This window comes from Mauremys reevesii, linkage group 9, assembly GCF_016161935.1.
Source record: "Mauremys reevesii isolate NIE-2019 linkage group 9, ASM1616193v1, whole genome shotgun sequence".
Classification (NCBI taxonomy): Eukaryota; Metazoa; Chordata; order Testudines; family Geoemydidae; genus Mauremys; species Mauremys reevesii.
This window is the reverse complement of record NC_052631.1, coordinates 83,083,935-83,105,810: the sequence shown is the minus strand read 5'-3', so window position 1 is coordinate 83,105,810 and position 21,876 is coordinate 83,083,935. Positions and strand designations below refer to the sequence as shown.

General features: G+C 40.5%; 1 protein-coding gene and 1 long non-coding RNA gene across 7 annotated transcripts in view; one reads left to right on the top strand and one right to left on the bottom strand.

Annotated features, from left to right (window-relative positions):
• The window catches only part of LOC120372655 (ligand of Numb protein X 2-like), a 40,383-nt gene that overhangs the window by 13,927 nt on the left and 4,580 nt on the right, over window positions 1-21,876 (top strand). For 4 of the 5 annotated variants that reach the window (XM_039489949.1, XM_039489952.1, XM_039489950.1 and 1 more), the window contains exons 2-8: window positions 7,420-7,875; window positions 10,630-10,859; window positions 12,709-12,905; window positions 14,561-14,929; window positions 17,024-17,203; window positions 19,560-19,734; window positions 19,941-20,163. In XM_039489949.1, the coding sequence (XP_039345883.1) occupies window positions 7,475-7,875; window positions 10,630-10,859; window positions 12,709-12,905; window positions 14,561-14,929; window positions 17,024-17,203; window positions 19,560-19,734; window positions 19,941-20,163 (1,775 nt within the window). In that variant the 5' untranslated portion in view covers window positions 7,420-7,474. Of the gene's footprint in view, window positions 1-7,419; window positions 7,876-10,629; window positions 10,860-12,708; window positions 12,906-14,560; window positions 14,930-17,023; window positions 17,204-19,559; window positions 19,735-19,940; window positions 20,164-21,070; window positions 21,275-21,876 lie in introns of those variants that run through there. The other variant, XM_039489953.1, reaches the window with a different exon arrangement.
• On the bottom strand, window positions 12,735-21,199 carry LOC120372658. 2 transcript variants are annotated; one of them, XR_005585094.1, is made up of 4 exons: window positions 20,802-21,199; window positions 14,485-14,647; window positions 14,258-14,369; window positions 12,735-12,864 (listed from the first exon to the last, which is right to left on the bottom strand). It is a non-coding gene; the product is annotated as an uncharacterized LOC120372658 (long non-coding RNA). The 2 variants fall into 2 exon arrangements; XR_005585095.1 differs by lacking the exon at window positions 20,802-21,199 and adding an exon at window positions 16,662-16,713.

Sequence of the window (21,876 nt, the reverse complement as noted above, 5' to 3'; positions counted from 1 at the left end):
GGCAGTACTTTAACGTGGCTTGTGTGGTTGCGCTGAAACTTCCTCGCTCAGGGGGGTGAAAAAACACCCCCCTGAGCGCAGCAAGTTTCAGTGCTGTAAATTGCCAGTGTAGACAAGCCCTAAGGCTGTCATGCTTCCAGCTTCCTACTTCGCTAAGCCTTGTTCCAGAAACTTTTTTTCTGTCTACATTGGCCAGTCAAACCATGCTAGAACATCTCCAATAAGAATAATGTTTAATAGACACTCATTTTGAAGTCTACTATTTTCTCATTTTTAAAACAATTTCTGATATTACATCTGCCCCTGATGTCCTCTGCCTTTTTTATGGTTTTACAATCATTTTCTTATTATTCTGGTAACTAGTTTCTCTATTTGTTGCTGTAAGAAATATCCACACAAAATTCTGTGAAATGCACTAAATGAAAGGAGAAAATTATTTTTCCCAAATCCCCTTTCATTTATTGTAATCTTACTGGTTAAACAGTGGGTCAAAATGGTTGGGACAGAAGAAAGATTTTTAAATTGGTGGTATCTCTTTAAGCTTAGTGTGCTAAAGGAGTGCAAACTTGACTTTCCCTGGTCAGTACACCCAGAACTAGACAGAGCTTCACAATAACTTACTAGAGACTGGATTAAAAATGCTCTCAGAGATGTCTTATTATTATAACTCCTAAAGTTAATCATTAAAAGGATCACCTTTTCTTTAGCTGTACAAAGACATGCTGATTGTAGCTGCTTTTCTTTGGTGCTTTTACCTCTGGTAGTTTAATCTTTGGCAATATTAAGCAAATAACAGTAAGAAACAGCAATAGAACACCAGAATGAATGGTGTCCCCTTTGAAAACTATTCCTGGAGTTGATCCGGTGTATTTAAAGTTAGCCTACCTTAAGTGGTGGTGGTTTGTTTTTAAACCTAACATTTTTTTTAAAGTAGTCTGTGCTTAGCAATAACAGCAACAATTATCTCTGCACCATGGCTGGACAGCAGCTGAACTAGGGTTGTGAAACATATTAGCAACATTAAATGCTTAACATATGAGCATTACTGTATTTCACATGAACTTGGTCCCTTTTCTGGATGCCAAACTTTCACTCAAGATGGAGCCCAAATTTAGCTTAAAAAACCAAAGCTCTTCATTGTGAAAATTAGCAAAATTCTGCATGTTTTTTCCAGCTAATTCACCATTTTATGAAGATGCAAAGTTTTGCAATTGTGTGAAAACTGGTCACACAAAGTTGCAGAAAGTTTCAGTTATTTTCCTATTCTTTCATACTGTCGATATATTTCGACGTATGTTGCACTGGCTGCTGTCTTTGTCGTCTTTGCTCTAAGCAGTCAGGAGGGTGCTGATGCTTACAAGAACTTTATATTTGTATCCATGATCTCAGCCACCCCAGCATGCTCTGGATTTGTGTTTTGGCCATCCAAGGAATTTAGATTAATTGTCGCCGCTCTTATTTGTTTTTAATCCAGTAATTGGAATGTTGCATTTCCAGTCTCCCAGGGAAATGTGTTCATAAACTTAATAAGTAAAATAATATTAATGCAATGAACTATTGCACAGTTTACGTAATTTAGGCATGCACGGTATGTAGTTAGTTAAAAATTCATTTTGAGATTTTTATCTTGGGGCTTTCCATGGAATCAATGTAGCATGTAAGTGTAACCCACACACCTTCTGGGTGTGGTGTTCTCCCCCATCTAGTGGCAGTGAGACCACTTAGGCCTGGTCTAGGCTGGGGGGGGAGGGGGAATTGATCTAAATTACGCAACTTCAGCTACGTGAATAACATAGCTGAAGTCAACGTACTTAGATCTACTTATCGCGATGTCTTCACTGCAGTAAGTCGATGGCTGAGGCTCTCCTGTTGACTACTGGAGTCAACAGGAGAGTGCTCGGCGGTCTTTGCCTGTCAATCCAGTGGGTAATATAGACAAGCCCTTAGAGACAGAGATAAAATGAGTCTGCTCTACAGCTTTAGCTAACAGCCAGTTGGCTTTTAGCTCATGTGGTAGAGGCTCATGCACTAAGCTCCAGAGGCCCCAAGTTCAATCCTGATAACCAGTGTCTGTTGGCATTACATAAACGCTTTCCTCTAAGAAAGCATAATATAAAACTTTTAAACTACCAAAATATTTTCTACAGTACAAGTCGTAACTGTATGTTCCCTTATTTTGTAATATGTAAAGTTTTCTAGGTCTCGCTGACCATTTTGCTCACAAAGGTAGAAAGAAGTTTGTTTCTACATAACTATGTCAGCTTTTAGTTCAGAATTACAGATGAACCAAAACCAAAATGGCTTATCTGAACGCCTCAGTTCCCCACCCTCCCACCAATATATAATTGTTTTTTGCATAAAGTCTTGGACCTAGGTCTTGAGAGACCTGAGTTCAATTCTCTGCTCTGCCACAGACTTCCTGTATGACATTAGGCAAGTCACTTCTGGTTCAGTTCCCCATCTGTAAAGTGAGAATAATACTATTTCTCTACCTCATTGGAGTGTTGTGAGGATAAATACATGAAAGATTGTCAGGTGTTTAGATATGAGAATTGCAGGGAAGGGAGCACATGTAAGAACCTTAGATAGACCTAGATTGGATTTTGCACATCTGTGCTCCAAACTGTTTTATTTTTTATAATTGAGCTAAGTGCTGAAAACAGGAAGTGGAAATGACAGAACTTCAAATAATAGCATTGCAAACAGTGATGCTTTAATATCTGGGTACTCCAAGAACAACCACAATTAGTTTTCTCTAAAAGAAGTACTATAGTAATATAGAGAAGCTTAGTACGGTCAGAAGTATAACCTTGGGAAGATGTGTGTTTGTTTATTTTTTAGACTAGCATTCCTTGTTAAAATATCCCAATTATGAGAGTATTGAATCAGTATTTGCAAGTTTGTATTATCTGAATTTAATTTTAATTGGAATTCCATAGCCTGAAATGATACTGAAAGATTCAGTGTTTGTGTGTTTCTTGGCACACTACATAATTTATTAGTGCTATTACTAACGCTGCAGCTGAGCACATATTGGGGATCTATATCTGATACAAGGAGTGTTGGAAGCTCCATCACTTGGCACAATTAAAACAAGAATAGTCAATCCACTAACATATTGCAGGGAATAGTTTTGCATTGGCAGACTAGACAACTAATTGAGAAAGGAAGAGACCTAATTTCTATTATTCTGTGATTCAGTGTTATAGTACAAGAAAATAGGATATACAGTAGAACCTCAGAGTTATGAACTCCAGAATTACGAACTGACCAGTCAACCACACACCTCATTTCAAACTGGAAGTACACAATCAGACAGCAACAGCGACAAAAAAAAACCCACATAAATACAGTACAGTACTGTGTTAAAATTAAACTGCTTTAAAAAAAAGGGAAAGCAGCATTTTTATTCTACACAGTAAAGTTTTAAAGCTGTATTAAGTCAATGTTCAGTTGTAAACTTTTGAAAGAACAACCATAATGTTTTGTTCAGAGTTACAAACATTTCAGAGTTACGAACAACCTCCATTCCCAAGGTGTTCGTAACTCTGAGGTTCTGTACTTTTATGTGTGTAAGAACCCATGATGTATTTGGTGTGGTAAAGCCAAAACACGACAGTTCCTTCCTAAGGAATTTGCACTCTAGCGCATGGAAGACATGAAATACTGAGAAATCTAGAGGAAAGTTTTTGCTTTCTAGGATTTATTCCTCCCGCTTTATCCTCTTCCTTTTTTTTAGTGTATAGGAATAGGGTAGTATCTCTTTAAATAGTCTGAACTCTCCAGTGGCATTCACTATATTCTGTGTTTTAGAAGCACCCAGAAAATAGGCAAGAGCAATAATAGCATGCAGATAGGCCAGTGGTCCCCAACCTTTTCCGGGTGGCGGGCGCCGGATGACGAGCCACCGAGGACCATGGCCGGCGGACAAGCATCCGCTGAAATGCTGCCAAGAAGCAGCAACGTCAAGAGGCATTGCCGCTGAAATGCCACCGACAATCAGCGGCATTTCGGCGGCATCGCTTCTTGGTGACGCCGCTTTTCGGCGACATTTCAGTGGCAACGCCCCTTGGTGACGCCGCTTTTCAGCGGCATTTCGACGGATGCTTGTCCGCCGGCCAGTACGTGGGCGCACATAGATGCCCTGGTGGGCGCCATGGTGCCCGTGCCGTGTTGGGGACCACTGAGCTAGACCTTACAGGGTTGTGTATATTTAGTAAACACAGTTATTTAGGATCTAACTTTGCCCTGTGGCTGCTTCATATTGTGTGTTTTGTGTAGTTTGCAAAGAGTAAAAGACAACATTTTTCTTCGTGTTAGGGTAGACAAGGCATTTGACTGATGTAGTTGGTGTTTGTGGGAAGAATGGGTCTTAGGGCCAGATTTGAATAATATAGGGGGCTTGTCACATTGTCTTAAGCCACAACCCAGAAGAAGTCAAAAAAGTGGAAGCACGGGAAGGAAGCTAAGTGACGTTGAGAGTGGTATAATTGGAGTGAAACAGGAGAGAAGAAACAAGAGTGTGTTGTGAGATGGAGTGGGGACAGAGTTGATTTTTGGCCCTTGAAGATGAGAAGTTTAAACTTGATAGAAGCTTCCCATGACGACTCCAGGCGTATTTTAAATTGCATCTTTAGAACTTGAATCTGAATTTACAGGGCCTGATTGTGCTCTCACTTTTGGTATAAGAGTGACTAGACTAGAGTGACTCTGTAAAAGCTAATGCACTCAGACCAGTGTGAGAGTAGAACCAAACCCTCAGTGCTGGAACTGCATCCTCCAAACATTTAGTGTAACAAAACTGATTCTTAAGCAGTTGTCTTTGCTGAGTAACTTCTTACTAATTTTACTTACACAGAACATCTGTTTTTTTGTTTGAAATCACTGAACAGCCAGTGGGCATGTTGAGGCTTGCCACTTCACTAGTGCTGTTCACAAACTACTACCTTGGCGATGGGTGTGGGCTGGGTTTCTTCACTGATGTGACAGGTTTAGGTTCCCAAACATCTGAAGCAACTTCCTCTTTGTTGAAAGGACAGTGATGTAAGGTAAATTCTATCTGAGCACTTGGAGTTGTTAGACAAATTGGGTGTCCCGTTTCCTATTTTTAAATATGGAACCTTCAAAAATTAGATTTGGAGTTAACAGTGGGATTATAGGGAAATATAATTTATAAGAAATATATTTACTGGATTCAGATACAGAAGTCCATTTCTCACTAGTCTAGAAATGACATATGGGATTTACCTCCTCATGTTGTAGCACAAAGAGCAGAGAATGAAACCTTGTAGGCTACATTTGAAAAGGCCTACTGTGGTTTATCAGTAAAAGTAGGAGTGAATTCTTGGTTTTCACTGAGAAACTATGTATTGTTTAATCACCTGCCAAAATGTTTTATGCAACTATTAAAATGTAGTATAAACCCAAAACCACAGCTGTGCCTCTGTGTCTTACTGATAGTTATTGAGTTTTGGAAAGTGTGGGGTGGACAGGTGGGGGTGTTAAGTTGATGGTATTGGGCTGACTGATTGCAAGTATTAGGTGGTGTCAGGGGCTTGTCTGAAGTTGTAACATTACCTCTTAGCTTTCAAGATAAGTGAAGATCAAAATGTGTCCTTTTGTATGAAATATATGGCAAGAGAGGCTGTGCTTGTGTGCTTTAGATGCACTATATGTACACGCCTGCTGCAGCTGGCACAACACGGGGGCTTCTACAATGCTGGAGCGTGGGATACAACATCCTTCATCTGCACTACATAGGCTTGTGTATTGTTAACATTCTCCCATTATCTGAAATATGCCTCCTATTTTGTCTAGAGTGGGAAGTGATACGAGTCACTTACAGTAAAGACTAGACATAAGCAAAGCACTTGAACTAGATATCCCATGTAAGCTCCTACTCATGGGGTGACAGTGGCTCTCAGGCAGAGCGATTGAATGGGGAGAAAACATCTTACTGCCTGATGTATTTATTTATTTATTTATGTTTTACCCTCCGTCCTCCCTATACCCTGGCACCTGTTGGACTTCTGAAGTGTGTAAGTTTCCATGACAAAGTAACAATATGCAAAACAAAATGGTTTCATTTGTGATACGAGCCCTTTAATTAAAAAGCTGACTTTTGTGTGTTTGACAAGAATTGAAGTAGCATGGTGTCTGTTTGTTATTAGAAACTCTGGACTGACTTTTGTTTACTGTTCCTGATAAGTTATTGTTCCTCTGTACATTCTCCTCCAGGCATTTGTATAGACCAGTTTTCACCAAGATTTAAACTTTTTTCCACATTCTGTAAAGGAATTGTTTCAAGACACTTCATCCAAGTACAAAATTTATCTTCTTGCACTTTTGACACTAGAAATATCTCAGTCCTAATTATTTTTATGAAAGTTTTAGAAAAGTGCAGGATGTAGAATTCCAGCCTTGTGCAGTACCATATGGCTCACTATATTATAACTGCCAGATTAAAAAACAAAATCCTCAATGTGACAATTTTGTCTCTGCTTGCCAAGCAAGGCAATGTTCAGAATGTAACTCCATCAATATAGTTGCAGCTGCAGAGAGCTGAATGTGTCCTATTATCTTCATCCTCCACAACTTTCAGATTTATTTACTAAGCCAATGAAGTTCAGTCATTTTTGGTATGCTGTAGTGAATTATGTAGTAGCCTGGGTGGGTATTTCTATCCTCCATTATAAAGCAGTTGTTTTTTTTAGTTCCATAGAATACTTGTTCGAACACACACAGAATGTGTACCTGTGTGAGTAGTGAACCATACACTCATGGTTAAAACTAACAGGGTTTCCTTTTTGGGAAGGAGAGGACTGGGAGGAAGGAAATGCCTCCTAGATTTAAAATTTCCTTTCAACCTTCTCTCTTTTGGGCGGTGGAGGTGGAGGGGTGGGAGGGAAAGAAATAAACTAACCCCCGTCTCTTTAAGACAAATACATTTAATACCAACCAGAAAGGCAGACAAGGAAACTGTCACTTAATCACTTTTCTTGCACTTATTATTGTAATTAGAAGGAATAAGAATTTCAGTTAATTTCACTTTGTGTATTTGACAGAACTGTGTCTAGTTAGTGTCACTATTTCCCATGCATAATCTTTCGGGATCCAAATCACCCAAATGCTTAAACAGATGCACAAATGCTTTGTTGAATCAGGGCCTTACTTTCCCCTGCTGCCTGGGTGGGTCTCTCTCATAGTTACATTGGAAAGGAAAAATTAAGGAGGGGGCGGGGGAGAATAGAAAAATGCAAAATCACAAAAATTGGCAGGGGGACTTGGGACAGTTGTGCTTCTTGAAACTAGATTTAACTTATTTTTAACTGACTAGATTTCAAGTTGACAGTGGCCTCTTTAACTTGCATTTTAGACAATTTAGAGTGATTAATTCTCTCTCTCTCCCCTTTTAATTAGAGAAGTCCTGTCAGACCACTAACTCCTGGTCTTCAAACTGACAAACTTTCTTCTGATGTTGGATATCATGGCTGACCCTGCAGTGGAAGAGCAGGTCTCCAAAATCAGTGAACTTTGCCATAAATGTGGCCAGTGCCACCTGTTACAGGACAATCATCTTTATAACTTCCAAGATGAAGTGGATGATGAACTGGTTTGCCATATCTGCCTTCAGCCTTTGCTCCAGCCCATGGATACACCCTGTGGACACACATACTGTTTCAAGTGCCTTGAGAACTTCATGCAGGAGTATAACTTTTGTCCCATGGATCGGAAAAAACTGAGTTTCCAACACTGCCGGAAGTCTAGCCTTCTAGTGAGAAACCTGCTGGATAAGTTGACTATCCTCTGTCCCTTCCAGAAAGAGTGTCAGCAGACTATGCAGAGGTGTGAACTAGAAGCCCACTTACAGAACAGGTGCATATATGTTTACATCACATAACTATTAGTTAGTAACTTAGCACTATCTGTGGTGCCTTAGCAAACAGAACAATGGTTTCCTTACCTAGAACAAATGAGAATATCAGGCAGAGATGACAAAGGGAGGGGCCAGTAAAGTGAGAGGATGAAGACAATGTGCTTATGTGTTTGGGTGGTTAGTACATCTGTGTTGAGGATACAGGTTAAACTACTTGTCGACCTAGACAGATAAGCAGAAGCAATGCCCAACTGAATGTAACAAGCCTCTGAATACAGTGCTCCTTTTCACAGAATGGTCCTTATGCACCTGCTTCCTTGACGTAATTATAAACATACATACCGCTTGCTTCAAACACAGTGCATGGCTCCTGAGTATTTACAGAAGAGAGACAAGGGGTACAATAAAATGCTGCCAGCTTAATTGGTCCTATTAAGATGTGTGTAACACAAGTCTTTGATCCAAATACTGGAAGTCACTTCACTCAGTGCATTATGCACTTGCTGAATCACATATTTGTAATACCATTATCTGCCCTCATTCTTTCACAAGCATAGATGCAACTGAAACTAGGTTCTGCAGAGAAAGGGAGACTGACTTTTCATTGCACTTCTCAGCACAGATGTTTTTGGCATTTCCACTGCCGATTAGCTGAGCTGGAACAGATAAAGAACTGTGGTTTTAGAAAAGCACACACAACAAAGGAGTCTTTCCATGGAGTTTGAAGAACCTTTGTTCCTAGTTAATGATTGCTCAGAATGGAGCTGGGAGCAAGCCTTATTGTAAACAAAGGCAAAGTTTCAGTGGCAGCATGTTTTGTTAGTATGTACTGGGTAGTACACAGTAGATTTGATACCGTTCAAATACATCATGCTTGTCTGTAGCAATACCAAAGTCAACAAGTGTGAAGGTGGTGGTTGAGCTAAGGAAATCTTTGCAATTTTAGCCAGGCATTTGTGTTTCTATTGCATGTTCCTATAGTATCTCGAAGCTAAGGTGCTCTCAATATCTTTATCCATACTTTCAACATACAAGTTGAGAGTTCACAATTATTTTAAAACATTGCTCCTCTTCAAAAAATAAACCTATTCCATTCTCTAGTTTTACCAGTGCATTCCATCTTCTGTTTCTGCTTCTTACACTATAAGCTCTTAAGGGCTGGGACTGTTTTACTTGAGTCTTACACACACAGTCAGCACTGAATAATTTATTTCCCCCACTTCCCAGATCCCTGTAACTGAGAGTTAAAAGCACCTATATCTTATCTTTGCTGGCTGAAATGTCATTCAGCTTCAGTGGATATCCAGTCACATATGGGAAGGTTAACCTTTCAGACCATATATGGTGGCTTGCAGTTTAGTCCGTTGTGACTTAATCAGTACCAAAACCAAGTTCCAATAATCTAGTATGTTTTTTTTTTTAAATATACGGACTATTAACATAAAGGTGATTCAAGCTAAATTCTAACTGGCATAAAACCACCACATTGAAAGTATTTTCCATCAGGGTTTGTGATGATTTTTAGTGACTAAGCTACATCTGTGCATTTAAAAAGAAAAAGCAGCAAATTTTAGAGACTAGTCTTGTGACATTTTTCCCTGCACTTCGCAGTCTGGCTTGAAAGGTGTTAATTTTACAGAGATCTCAAGAGTGTAGTAGGGAGATGCCAATATTAATAATTGAAATGGCTCTGAGGGCCATTCCTGGGCCTCCAGTTTGTCAACAAGCAGACGTATTTCGGACATTGGGTTTGATTGCCCTGTGCCTTTGAGAGGTATCTTTGGCCACCCTATGCTTGGGAGTAGAGTGACCAGGAAGAAATAAGAGTAGGTGAAATTGCAGAGGTACTTTAATAGCCAGAATGTAAATACTTCAAATGGAATTTGATTTGGACACAGTGGTAACCACCCATCACCTAGTATCCTGTATCATTGTTCTGGAGCACTGATTCAGTACTGACTCAGGGAATAGTATCTGCCACTGAGCCTCTAATACCACTTCTGCATCACCAACCGAACTTGCCATCCATCCTCTTACCAAAGGTGGTAATAGCCCGAGTTTGTTTTCCTTCCCCTGCTTCTTCTGTAACACTGATTGTTGTGTTGCTGGGTACAGGGTTTGGGGGTTCTTTTTTAAATGTTGAGTTTGGTTCTTATGAGAGGAACTAGATGGACAGGCCTGGTGAGAAAATACTTCTATTTATTATAACATGGGTACAGCAGCAACAGTGCAAATTTCCTCATGCTGCCCCACTCAGTCTTGTATGTTGATTGTTTGGTAGAAACATGGCATATTCAAGGCTATAAAACTTCTGTGATTCAAATGTGTGGTTCACACTCTTACCTCGGCTCTGAAAGAGCAGAGGGAATAAGTATTTGCTTACGCCTCACAAAATATATTCTCACCTTCGTTGGGAGTAGCAGGGCTTGAATGGTAAATATTTTAACAAGGAGTACCCCTTCCTACTGTCCCTTTCTCAGATTAATTAAACTAATCTGTCTCTTAAAACAAAACAATAAAAAAAAAAGGTTCACAAAGGAGTTTCTCTCCCCCTTCTTCCAGCCTCAATTTGAGGCTGAGATGTGAATGAATCTCTGCTAGCACCAGCTGCTGGAAAGAAAATGTGTGACTGACAAGAGTTAATCATGCTTCCTGAAGCACCTTAGTTACCCCACCTTGTATTTGCTGAGTTTACTATGTAAGATGAGATTGTTGCTACTTGTGTGGATGACTGACTTCCAAACCCTTTCTAGGTGTCCTGGCTTCAAGAAATACAAATCCGATATAGAAAGGAGAAAAAATCCACATTCTAGAGGCAAGGAAGATCCCATTACCAGGGAGGAAACGAATGTTGCCAGAGAGGCGGAGCTATCAGACGGAGCATCATCGCTGGTGGCAGAAAGCTCTATAGCAGCTGTGGTATCTCTGGGGACTGTGGAGCCTGGACTCATTAATCCAGCCTTTGAGGAGGGTGAAGAAGGCGGTAATGTCTCTCTCTGCAGTTACCAGCAGTGTCTCACACCACTTTGAATAGCACAAAATGCAATTAAGTTTCAAATCTCTTTTTACCAAAAAAAAAAAAAAAAAAATTTTAAATTAATGTTAAGTATACTCTTTAAAAGAGCTTGTCACAGATTCTGCTCACATCTGTATGAACAAACACTTGGAAACCTTCAATAGTTTCAAGCTTCTCCTTTTGCTGTTTACTCTCGGCCTTTCAGTTCCAAAAAACACACACCTCTGCCACTGACACACAAAAAGTTCTTTAACTAAGAGCTAAACCTCCAGGATTTTCCTGGAGTCTCCAGAATTATGTCATGTGATGAAACCTCCAGGAATACATCCAACCAAAATTGGCAATCCTACTAAGAGTAGCAGCTCCCTTATCCCCTCTCAGGATGGCCACGTGCACAGAGTACAGCAAGATTCTTTCACAAACCCTAGGTTAACAAGAGCAATACACCAAGCACCAGTTAAAAAAAAAAATCAGAAGCTTTTCAGTAACAATGTTCTTTTGCAGCTGTGTGGAAACAAAGTGCATGCACCAGCCCCATGAGAACAGGGCACCAAACATATTGTGAAGATGCCAAGCAATCAGTACCAGGGATTTGTGCCAGTCTCTCTTTTTATTTTATATTTACTCCTTTGAGACAATTATTTGTTCAGGTTGTTTATTTTAGTTCCTCCCTACTGATACTAAACAGAAGCATTTTTATGGCCTTTGCTAGTGCTTGGATTTGAAATTAATCATCAGTAAGAAAACAAATCCCATCACACTACAAATGAAAATAGCAATATCTCCATTCAAAGATACCACCACTTCATTAAATCTTTAGAATGACAATAAGTAGCGTAAAACTCTTGATAGCGTGTTTCAAAATGATTTTCTTAATTCCTGTGCGCACTTAGATGGTGCTGGGAGAGACAAGTCTGTCTGCTAATGAACCTGTCTAATAGTTACCATGTAGATTAGCTTGGTTCTGTGTTGGAGTTTCCCCAAGTATATGTCAATCTCTCTGTTAAAGCCACTGTGTGATCGAGAACTACAGCTGTACTTGGCTGACATTGTGATTGCCTTCATTACAACACCTAACGTGCCTGGCGTGCACAAATGCTGCAGTGATGATAAATTTAACATACTTTGCCAAAAGTGCAGGGAGAGCTAACAATTTTCATCTTCAGAATGGTTTGGAAGTATTTATTAATTCTTCTCAGCCCTCTGAAGTAGGTAAATGTTACTCCCTTTTTACAAAGGGGAAGGGAAATTGAAGGAGAGAGGTTAAATGACTTGCCCAAGATGATACATCAAAGCAATGTCAGACCCATGATTAGAACGCAAGAGTTCTAGGCTTTCAGTTCTTCGATCAGAGCACCAAATTAAGTCCTTTTCTCTAATGGCCTGAGCATCAGACTGAAAACCAAGAAGCCCCAAGTTCTAAGTAGTTTGACTTTAAATAACCTGGCAGTAGATACAGAAGAAGAAAAATCTCGAAATGGCAAATTAAGTATCTATTTACAAAAGACCTCGAAAATGCTTTGTTTCCATTCTTGCTACACCACCTGACAATCAGCTTTGCACTGAGTGAGCACTCATTGGGAACATATGGGGAGAAAGTCTAGGAAATTTAACTTTTAGTCTGTGATCTATTCTCTTCCCTCCTACATACCCCTCCCCCCCACACAATACCATTTTTGAGCACATAAGTGCCAGACAATACAAGCCCTACCAGTACTATATACCTGATCTCTGTGTGAAACTAGAATCGAGAAAGGACTAGGGGATTTTATCTGTATTCATGTGTTGCTTTCTCTTCTTTGATTCTCACAATCAGACCTGCCTCAGAAAGCTAGTCTTGTGGCTGAAACAAGTACGATTGAAATTCATCGAGATGATCCAGAAGAAGAACTAGGAATGCGGATAGTTGGGGGCAAAGACACTCCTTTAGGGAACATTGTTGTTCAGGAAGTCCTTCGGGATTCTGTTGTTGCTGCAGATGGAAAAATAGCACCTGGAGACCATATCCTTGAGGTACGTTTGTTCTGTTAGTAGTAAAGTTAAGTTACCACCCTTCTTTGTCTAAGAGAAGGCTTTTTATGATAGTGGATAGCAAAAAGTATAAGTCATGCTGGGCAAACTTCAAGAGATTTGGATAAGCATTCCAAAGTTTGGACACTTGTCCAAATATCTTGGTTCTATGAAACTGGGCTGTGAGCCTTAAAAGAACAGGCTGTCTCATCTAATTTCTGACCCTTCCTGCTTTATCAGGCCAGAAATGCCTTGACAGCAGCCTCTTTTGTAGTGTTTGGTTAGTTCTGAGCCCAGCTGGGGAGAGGTAAGAAGTAAATAAGAAATAAAATATTAAAAAGAAATCAGAACACTTTTAAACCTCAGAAGGTTTGGATTGGTTCTTATTTTTACCTGACTCAGCACTTGAAGGGTACAAGTGCAGGAGAGAAAATAGAATTGTTTTGAGTGGTGGAAGCAGGTGTAATAAAGAGGATTTTTTTTTAAATTTAATCTCAATTTGACAAACACCTCTTCTGTCTGAAAATCTTTTATAACCTATTGTTACAGATCTCCTTAGATTAATTTTTGCTTTGAACTTTTCAGTCTATTTTATTTACTTTATGTATCTGACAGCTTTTTATGAGATTTGTATGGAGTATAGTTGTTGCCATGGTCCCATAAAAGATATTAAGCACTATTGCACAGAGAGAGGCTCTTTTTCAAACCGGCAGGTCCTAAATCATTGAAAGCTTTCCATGTCAAAACCAGCATTTTAATTCACCCTGAAAACTAACTGGCAGCTAGTGCAGAGCACAGAACACTAGTGCCATATGCTCATAGCAATATACCCTGCCAAGCAACCGATCTGCCACATTCTGTACTGCTAGCTTTGGTTTCCAAATTGAATTAATGCTTCACGGAGAGTGCATTGTTAGTAGTCTAATCTCAAGGTGACAAAGGCACATACTTTCTTTAAGATCTGGACCTCACTACTGTTGTATTACATCCTCCTGGCCAGACAAATCCATCAACTGGAAATCCAACCATCTCCTTTGATTATACACTCTAATAAGGATTGGCAGACCCATGCATTCAGAGTGGCAGATACTAGTCTTGGTCATATCTTCAGGTTGCTTCTCCAAGCCTATCAATATCACATCCATCTTACCTGATTGAGCCTCATCCACCTCTCAGTTTCAGCCAGAAATAAGGCATTCAGCAACACTGGCTGGGTGTCATTAGAATACTGAAGATGCTGTTGCCCATGTCTCCTTGCTAACCTTCCCAATAGTCCCATATGCACACTAAAATGAGACAGGATGGAATCCTACATGACTGCTGCCTGGGAGAGGAATAATAGTTACCAAAATTACCTTGAAAAAATAAAGATTTAGACTGAAGATCCTAGGGCTTGTCTCCACTTATCACTTAGTGAAGACCTGCTAAATGGATCGCTGATCGCTCTTCTGTCGACTCGGTACGCCACTGGAACGAGAAGCATACGTTAAGTATACGGGAGAGTTTCAAGGCTTCAGAGCTCTGGAATGGTCTCAGGGAGGGCTCCTCGTGCATGGAGGATCCACATGTGTCTTTTGCTAACCTTGTGATATTAGGTGCAGTGGAAGACCCATAGGCTCTCCAGGATCTAAATGGTGCATTTTCCTTCCTCTTTCTAGGTAAATGGTATCAACATCAGCAGCGTGACTCATTGCCAAGCTATCTCCTTGCTGCGCCACCCAGGTCCTGTTCTTCAACTTATGGTCCTGCAGGAAAAAGGGTTTTCCAACAGGACTCTCAAACAGGATTCTAGCCCTGCTGTTAACCGGGAAGTGATTCACGTTACACTGATGAAGAGAGACCCATCTGAACCCCTGGGAATCAAACTGATTAGGAAGACAGACGAGGCAGGGATTTTTATTCTGGACCTGCTTGATGGAGGTTTGGCAGCCAAAAATGGAAAGCTGAGTCGGAATGACAAAGTTCTCTCTATAAATGGCCAGGACCTGAGGCAGGGAACACCTGAGACTGCTGCACAGATAATACAGGTAATTTATTGAGTGGAGCAGCTGTCTGTCTGATAACTCTGTGACTGTCTGCACCACTAGCGCAGTGCTCCATTTCTGACCCAAGGGCTAACAAAACATGCCTGAGCAATTTGGATACCCTTAAGTAACCATTTTTGGGAGAGTGGCTTCCCTACAGAAGTGGGGATTACTGTTTCCTAGCGATCATGAATACACAGGTGGGAATATGCCATGAATCATCTCTGACAATACCACAGTGAGTCAGATGTCTACAGTGGTTTAGTGCAGCAAAGGCAAACTGATCTTCTTTAGGTGTAGCCTTTTTACAAGAGAAATCTCTAGACACAAGGCATACATCTGTGACAGATACCGGGACAGAGTATGTGAAGCAAAGCATGCGAGGCTTCCCGAGAGCTAAACTAGGGAGCTCTGAATAGAGAGTGCATGGCCTGGCAGTACAGAACAGAAGCATTTTTGATTTAGATGAGGATGCTAGTGGTAAAATTCACAGTTAAACTGCCTTTGGAAGAGGGGTCCATGAGTCAGTTTGAGGCCCCTTGCTGGGAGATGGTCATTCTCATCATGATAGAAATCTGTCTCATTTTAATGGGCTGAACATTTGGTGTAAAGTATTTGTGTAAAGTTTACTACAACTGCAGTGGCCTTTGTTTAGGTCAGTTTCAAATGCTCTGTCTCATGGGGCAGTGCCCGCCAGCTTCTAGTAGCTGGGTTTCTTTTTTTGCCCGAAGATCATGACAAACACAAGGGCATTTCACCAGAACTTACAGTTTAAACCTTGGAAAAGATCCAAAGATAAGGGAGAATGTGTTCTCTTCCAGGCAATTTGGTGAGTTGGTGGTGGGAGAAAAAGGGAAGAGTTTTGATAATTATGGAGAGCCTGTGTTCTTACATAGAAATATTTGAACCTAAGCAGTGATGTTTAATATTAGAAGTAAGTCAACAAATGTTCCCAATAAACAACTTTCTAGAATTGAGGACTGATTGCAAAGCCCAAAAACATACTGTTCAAGTTAGTAAAAGTATAAGCACTGTATCACGAGGATGGCATGTATAGAATAGAATCTAATATGTTGGAACTCAACCTCTCTAGGTGACCTGTTCCAGAGCTTAACTATCTTTAGGAATATCTTTCTAACCATAATATCTAACTTAGATCTCCCTTGCTGCAAGCTAAGATGATTAATTCTTGTCCTACTCTTGGTAGACATAGAGAACAATTGATCACAGTCCTCTTCATAACGACCTATAAACATATTTGGAGACATATATCCCTCCCCCTCCCCGGTCTTCTCTAGACCAGTGACTCTCAACCTTTCCAGACTACTGTACCCCTTTCAAGAGTCTGATTTGTCTTGTGCACCCGCAAGTTTCACCTCACTTAAAACCTTACAAAATCAGACATAAGCGTCACAGCACACTACTGAAAAATTGCTTACTTTCTCATTTTTACCATATATTATAAAACAAATCAATAGGAATATAAATATTGTACTTACATTTCAGTGTATAGTATACAGAGCAGTATAGACAATGATTTGTTTATACTGCTCTGTATATGTAATTTTAGTTTGTATTGACTTTGCTAGTGCTTTTTATGTAGCCTGTTGTAAAACAAGGCAGATATCTAGATGAGTTGATATACTTCCTAGAAGACATCTGAGTATTCCCAGGTTACGTGTACCCCTGGTTGAGAACCACTGCTCTAGACCATGTTTTGTAAACCTCTTATCACTTTGTTGCTCTCCTCTGGACTCTCTCTCCAATTTCTTCTCCTCTTTCTTCAAGTGTGGTGTCCAAAACGGGACATAGCACTTCAGCTGAGGCCTCACCAGTACTGAGTAGAATAGAAAAATTACCTCCTGTATCTTACATGTGACACCCCTTATCAGCTCCTTTCATAGATATGTCTGGTCTCTAGAGGTGTGTGCATGCCTATTACATTTTTCAGAATGCTACACAAAGTCTGAGCCATGTAACTTTCAGAGATATCATCAGCAGTCACAAGGTTAAGTCTCTACATGAGCCATGGTGAAACTTTACCCATTTAAATTACTGGAATATTATTAAGCTTCTCCTTTTGTTTTTTTCTGGCAGACCAGTGAGGCAAGAGTGAACTTTGTGGTCCTAAGGCAGTCTGGTGTACAGCTGCCAGATATTGTTGACGATGGTGGCACACCAAACAGTAGCAGCAGCAGCAGCAATGGAGGGAGTCCAGTGCACCATCGGAGGAGACCTGACCAGAATCATTACAGACGAAAATCAAACTACCAAAAGGTAAGTCTTGTAGTAATAGCAGTGCTATTTTCTGCTGGGCCAGTTGTTCTTTGTTTCTCAAATCTATTACTTTACCACTGAGTGCTGTGAAAATATAAACAAAGAATACTGCGGGGTTATAAAGAGTAGGGTTTGGTCCCATATAGCACCTTTTCTTTACGAGATGTTGCAAAGCAATAGGAGTTGAGAGCTGGCAGAACAGTGAACTGTACAGTCAGACCAAGCACCTGTTATCTACAGAGCAATGCAGCATCATTTGTGCAGCCTTTGAGGTTAAAGCCTGTCTTAAGGGGAGAAGGAATGCTGGCCAAAACAGCAGAGTTAATCTCTGCTCCTTTAGAAAGGGTCACTGGGTATTTGACAGCCACCAGAAACCAGTAAAACAACCATTGGGTTTAATTCCCTATCTGTAGGACATCAAGCACAGCTTTCCCCTAGTATTAAATTGCAATGCTAACACTGCCTGTGACTCCATGTCATGGTATGGAGGTGTGGCCTGAAGGTGAGAGCTGTACTAATGAAGCTAAAGAAAGATGCTTTTGCAACTTCTCCAACTTAACTAGTTACTTTTACGCTCAGGTTCCCTCCTCTAGAAAACTGTGAACTTGAACAGATTTGCTTTTATGTTGCTGCCTCTGGCAGGTTGTTCCATATTTAAACTAAAATTTGTGTGAAGAAATTCTGCCTGAAATATGAACTGCCTAGACTCCTGTTTAGTTTTCCAGGTTACTGCATCTGAGTTGGTTGCTATCGTATGCAGTTTCAGCCCAGTTCTTTCCTTTATAAACTGCAGTCCACTGTCTCCTGTTTCCACAACACATGTGCATGCACACACACTCTAAGAGAGAGCGGGGGGAGGGATAGCTCAGTGGTTTGAGCATTGGCCTGCTAAACCCAGGGTTGTGAGCCCAATCCTTATGGTGCCATTTAGGAAACTGGGGTAAAAATCTGTCCTGCTTTGAGCAGGGGGTTGGACTAGATGACCTCCTGAGGTCCCTTCCAACCCTGATATTCTATGACTCTAACCCTTTCTTCCTCTTAAGACCTATAGGACAAGATGTGCTAATATTTCACTAAGCTTAGGGGTGGGATTTTCATAAGCACTCAACATCAGCCTAATTCTGCTCCCATCAAAGTCAGTAAGAGTTTTTTGCAGCTGACTTCAAGGAGAGCAGAGCTAGGATAATGCTGATCTGTTTTGAGAAATTTCACCCTTAGATTCTCATTTAAAGTAGATAAGCTATTTGAGTCACTATAAAACTGTCCTTTCATCTCATGTAATGATGCTGAACATCTTCAGAAATAAGTTTCTCCTCCTCTTCATACTCTCTGTCTTGTGTTTGGAAAAATATCTGCTGGTTGCCTTCCTACTTTCTTGGCCTTATGGCGCAGTAGAACCTCAGAGTTATGAGCACCTTGGGAATGGAGCTTGTTCGTAACTCTGAACCAAACATTATGGTGGTGGTTTCAAAAGTTTACAGCTGAACATTGACTTAGTACAGCTTTTGAAACTTCCCTATGCAGAAGAAAAATGCTGCTTTTAACCATCTTAATTTAAATGAAACAAGCACAGAAACAGTTTCCTTACCTTGTCAAATCTTTTTTATACTTTCCCTTTATTTTTTTAGTAGTTTAACTTAACACTGTACTCTACTCTCTCTCTCTCTCTCTCTCTCTAATTATTTTTTTTTGGTCTCTCTCTGCTGCTGCCTGATTGTGTACTTCCAGTTCCAAATGAGGTGTGTGGTTGATCGGTCAGTTCGTAACTCTGGGTTTGTAACTCTGCAGTTCTGCTGTATACTGGGCTTGTTGAAACAAATGGGGACTGTGATCATTCCAATGGAAACATTATATATTTTAATAACAAGCTCTATTCTAAAACATGCATGAGGTTGGATAGCTCAGCCTTTGTAGATAGATTTGGAAATGCTTCTTTACTCTGTGTCACTGGTTCAAACCCATCCCAATTTAACCAAAGTTCAAAAAATAAAAAGTTGGCAATACCTGATATGTTTGATGACCTATGTGAAATGAATTGGTAGTTTCTTTCCACTTCCTGGTGGGGAAATTCTCATCACAAAGAGCCTCTATGTAGACAAAGGATCGAATGGACATGTAGACAGGCATATAGCCTCACATCCCTAGCAGCAACCCTTCTGAGTCAGGGTTGAATTGCCTTGGGAGTACGGTGTGCTATAGCTTCTGCTGCCTTTGCTATTTGTGCCTAAACAAACAACTTCACTCTCCAGAGCTGTTAATGTGGCATCTTTCACCAGCCCTGAATTTTTAGAGTTATGGACCTTTCTAAATTCTGCTGCATTGATTAACCCATATAATCATTGCTATCTCTTTGTAGGATCTACCTCAGGGATACCTCAGCCAGGAAAAGACCGTCGCAATAAAAAAGGAGTTAAAGGAATCTTTGGGAATAACTATTGGAGGTGGAAGGGACAATAAAAACAAACTTCCTATTTATGTAACTAGCGTGCAACCCATTGGATGCCTCTTCAGGGATGGCAGGATCAAGAGAGGTAAGGAGATTTTCCAGACAGAGTTTCCCTTTTTATAACTTTGCTAATTAACTCAGTGAATGGGTTTTAGTGTTTTTAAGTGAAAGCTGATATTAAACACCAGTGAAGTTTGAAGCACTAAGACCTGGATGAGGCAGCGATGGTCTATATTGCAAAAGGTCAGTAAGTCCATGCGGCCATGATCATCCTACTTATTTAATTCACAGGAGATGTGCTTTTGAATATAAATGGCATCGATTTGACTCATCTAAACTACTATGAAGCTGTCTCTGCACTGAAATCCAATGCAGCTTCCCACACCGTAGTGCTGAAAGCCCTGGAAATCCTTGTACCAGAGAGGGTGCCAGAACCCACAGACCCATCTTCTGATATCAGGGAACACGGATTCAGTTGGTCACCCCTTTGGATCACATGGCTCGGATTACCTACGTAAGTTTGTTTGGTCAATTTTCTCTCTCCTCGGTATTAACCACAGAGTCAGGTATTTTACCTCATCTGGCATTTAAGTAAAGTGAATCACTGGCTGACTCTGAACAAAGTCAGACTTGGCAATAAGCCCCTTAAACAAAAGTATAAGCGTAATGAACGCTTATCAGTTGTCATTGTGTTCAAATAAATAAGAAACTCCCACTGCACTTCACTATTTCTGAGCCCTCCTGTTTGCAATATGGTCGGTCCCCAGGTATCTGACAGAGTTCACTGAACGTTTTCTCAAACTGAATAGGTCACAGAAATTGAGACCAAAAGCAAGTGTATGTTTGGGAGCAGGGGTGGGGGTGTAAGAGAGGGTGTTTTGTTACACAGCCTGTGTTTGAATTGTGACACACGCACTGCAAACAATCCTCAGTAAAACGTGATGAACCCAAGCCACTTTGGCTATTCTACTTAACAGAAGTCAATGGTCAGGCACTGCTACTGCCTTTTAGCAGCTAGTCTAATAGTTTTGTTTTAAGGCAAGCAGTCTTTTTTTTATTTTTAACTTCTTCTCAGCTGCATAATTTTTAATCTTAAGAAAATAATGCCAAAGTCTGAATTTCCTTGCTAAAATGCATTAGAAGGTAGCTTACCATGTTTCTGGTGCTAAAGGTAGTGGGAACTGTGCTGCTGGGTTCCATGTGGTGAGCATTTTAAGGTTTGAACTTTTCAGCTTCTAATTTCTGGAGAGATGCAGCAGGTGTTCCTCTTTACTGGTCTCTGCTAAAGGTCAGTTTGGAGTGAGTTCAACCCAGGGAGGTGCAGATTATGTCAGAGTTAAGGTTTGTGGCTGGACAGGGAGTTTACATGAGGTTCAGGTTAAACAAAACACTCTCTGCTAAGGGTTCTGATTTATTTACAGGTTTGTTTTCTGGTGCAACCAAAGGAACACAAAGCCTGTGGCTACCTTCCCTTCATGCAGTGTATCAGTTTGTAAACTCCCAGAATAAAAACTTATTCCTCCAGAGCATTATGTCTGGGCTTCTTGTCAAGAGAGTCTTGGCCTGTTTTTTCTTGAAAGGAACACAGCTTTTTTAAAGTTCTGAGACTAACTAGTCTCAGCTGCACCTGATTATCTTGTAGGAAGCTGGGATTTAACCCCCAAATCTCTATGCCATTATCTGGTGCAATGGGGTTTCCTCATAGGGGTCACTCTTGGGCCAGGTGTATTGTGACTGCAAGGCAACAGCTCCTTTTACATCTCATCACTTGTGCCAGGGAAAGTGAAGAGTGTTCTATCAAAAGATTTCCTAGCTCCAAAGACTCTAATGCTTTCCAAAATTCCATTTCCATTAGGTCAGCCTCTTAGTGCTCCAGTCACTGCTTTTGTTTTAAGTATAGGCCTCGGAGCTAGCATCCACCAAGTACCTTGCCTCAAATATATTTAATGTTTGTATCACCTACCCTAACTCACTGTAACTGGCTGAGGACCTGAGCTGAATTCATAATTAAATTTGCCAACTTTAAGATCATAAAAATGTGCTCTCATTTTAAAAAGTAGTGTTGGCTGTATACCTCCCCCACGGGACCCCATGCAGCAATTTCAGCTTTTCCCACTGAGGTGGAGAGCAATCATGTCAGAAGCACCCTTGGAGCACTGAAGCAGTGGCTGGAGAGTAATCTCCTTCTATTGCCCTGAACTGAATTTTGGAATCTCCCAACTATAGA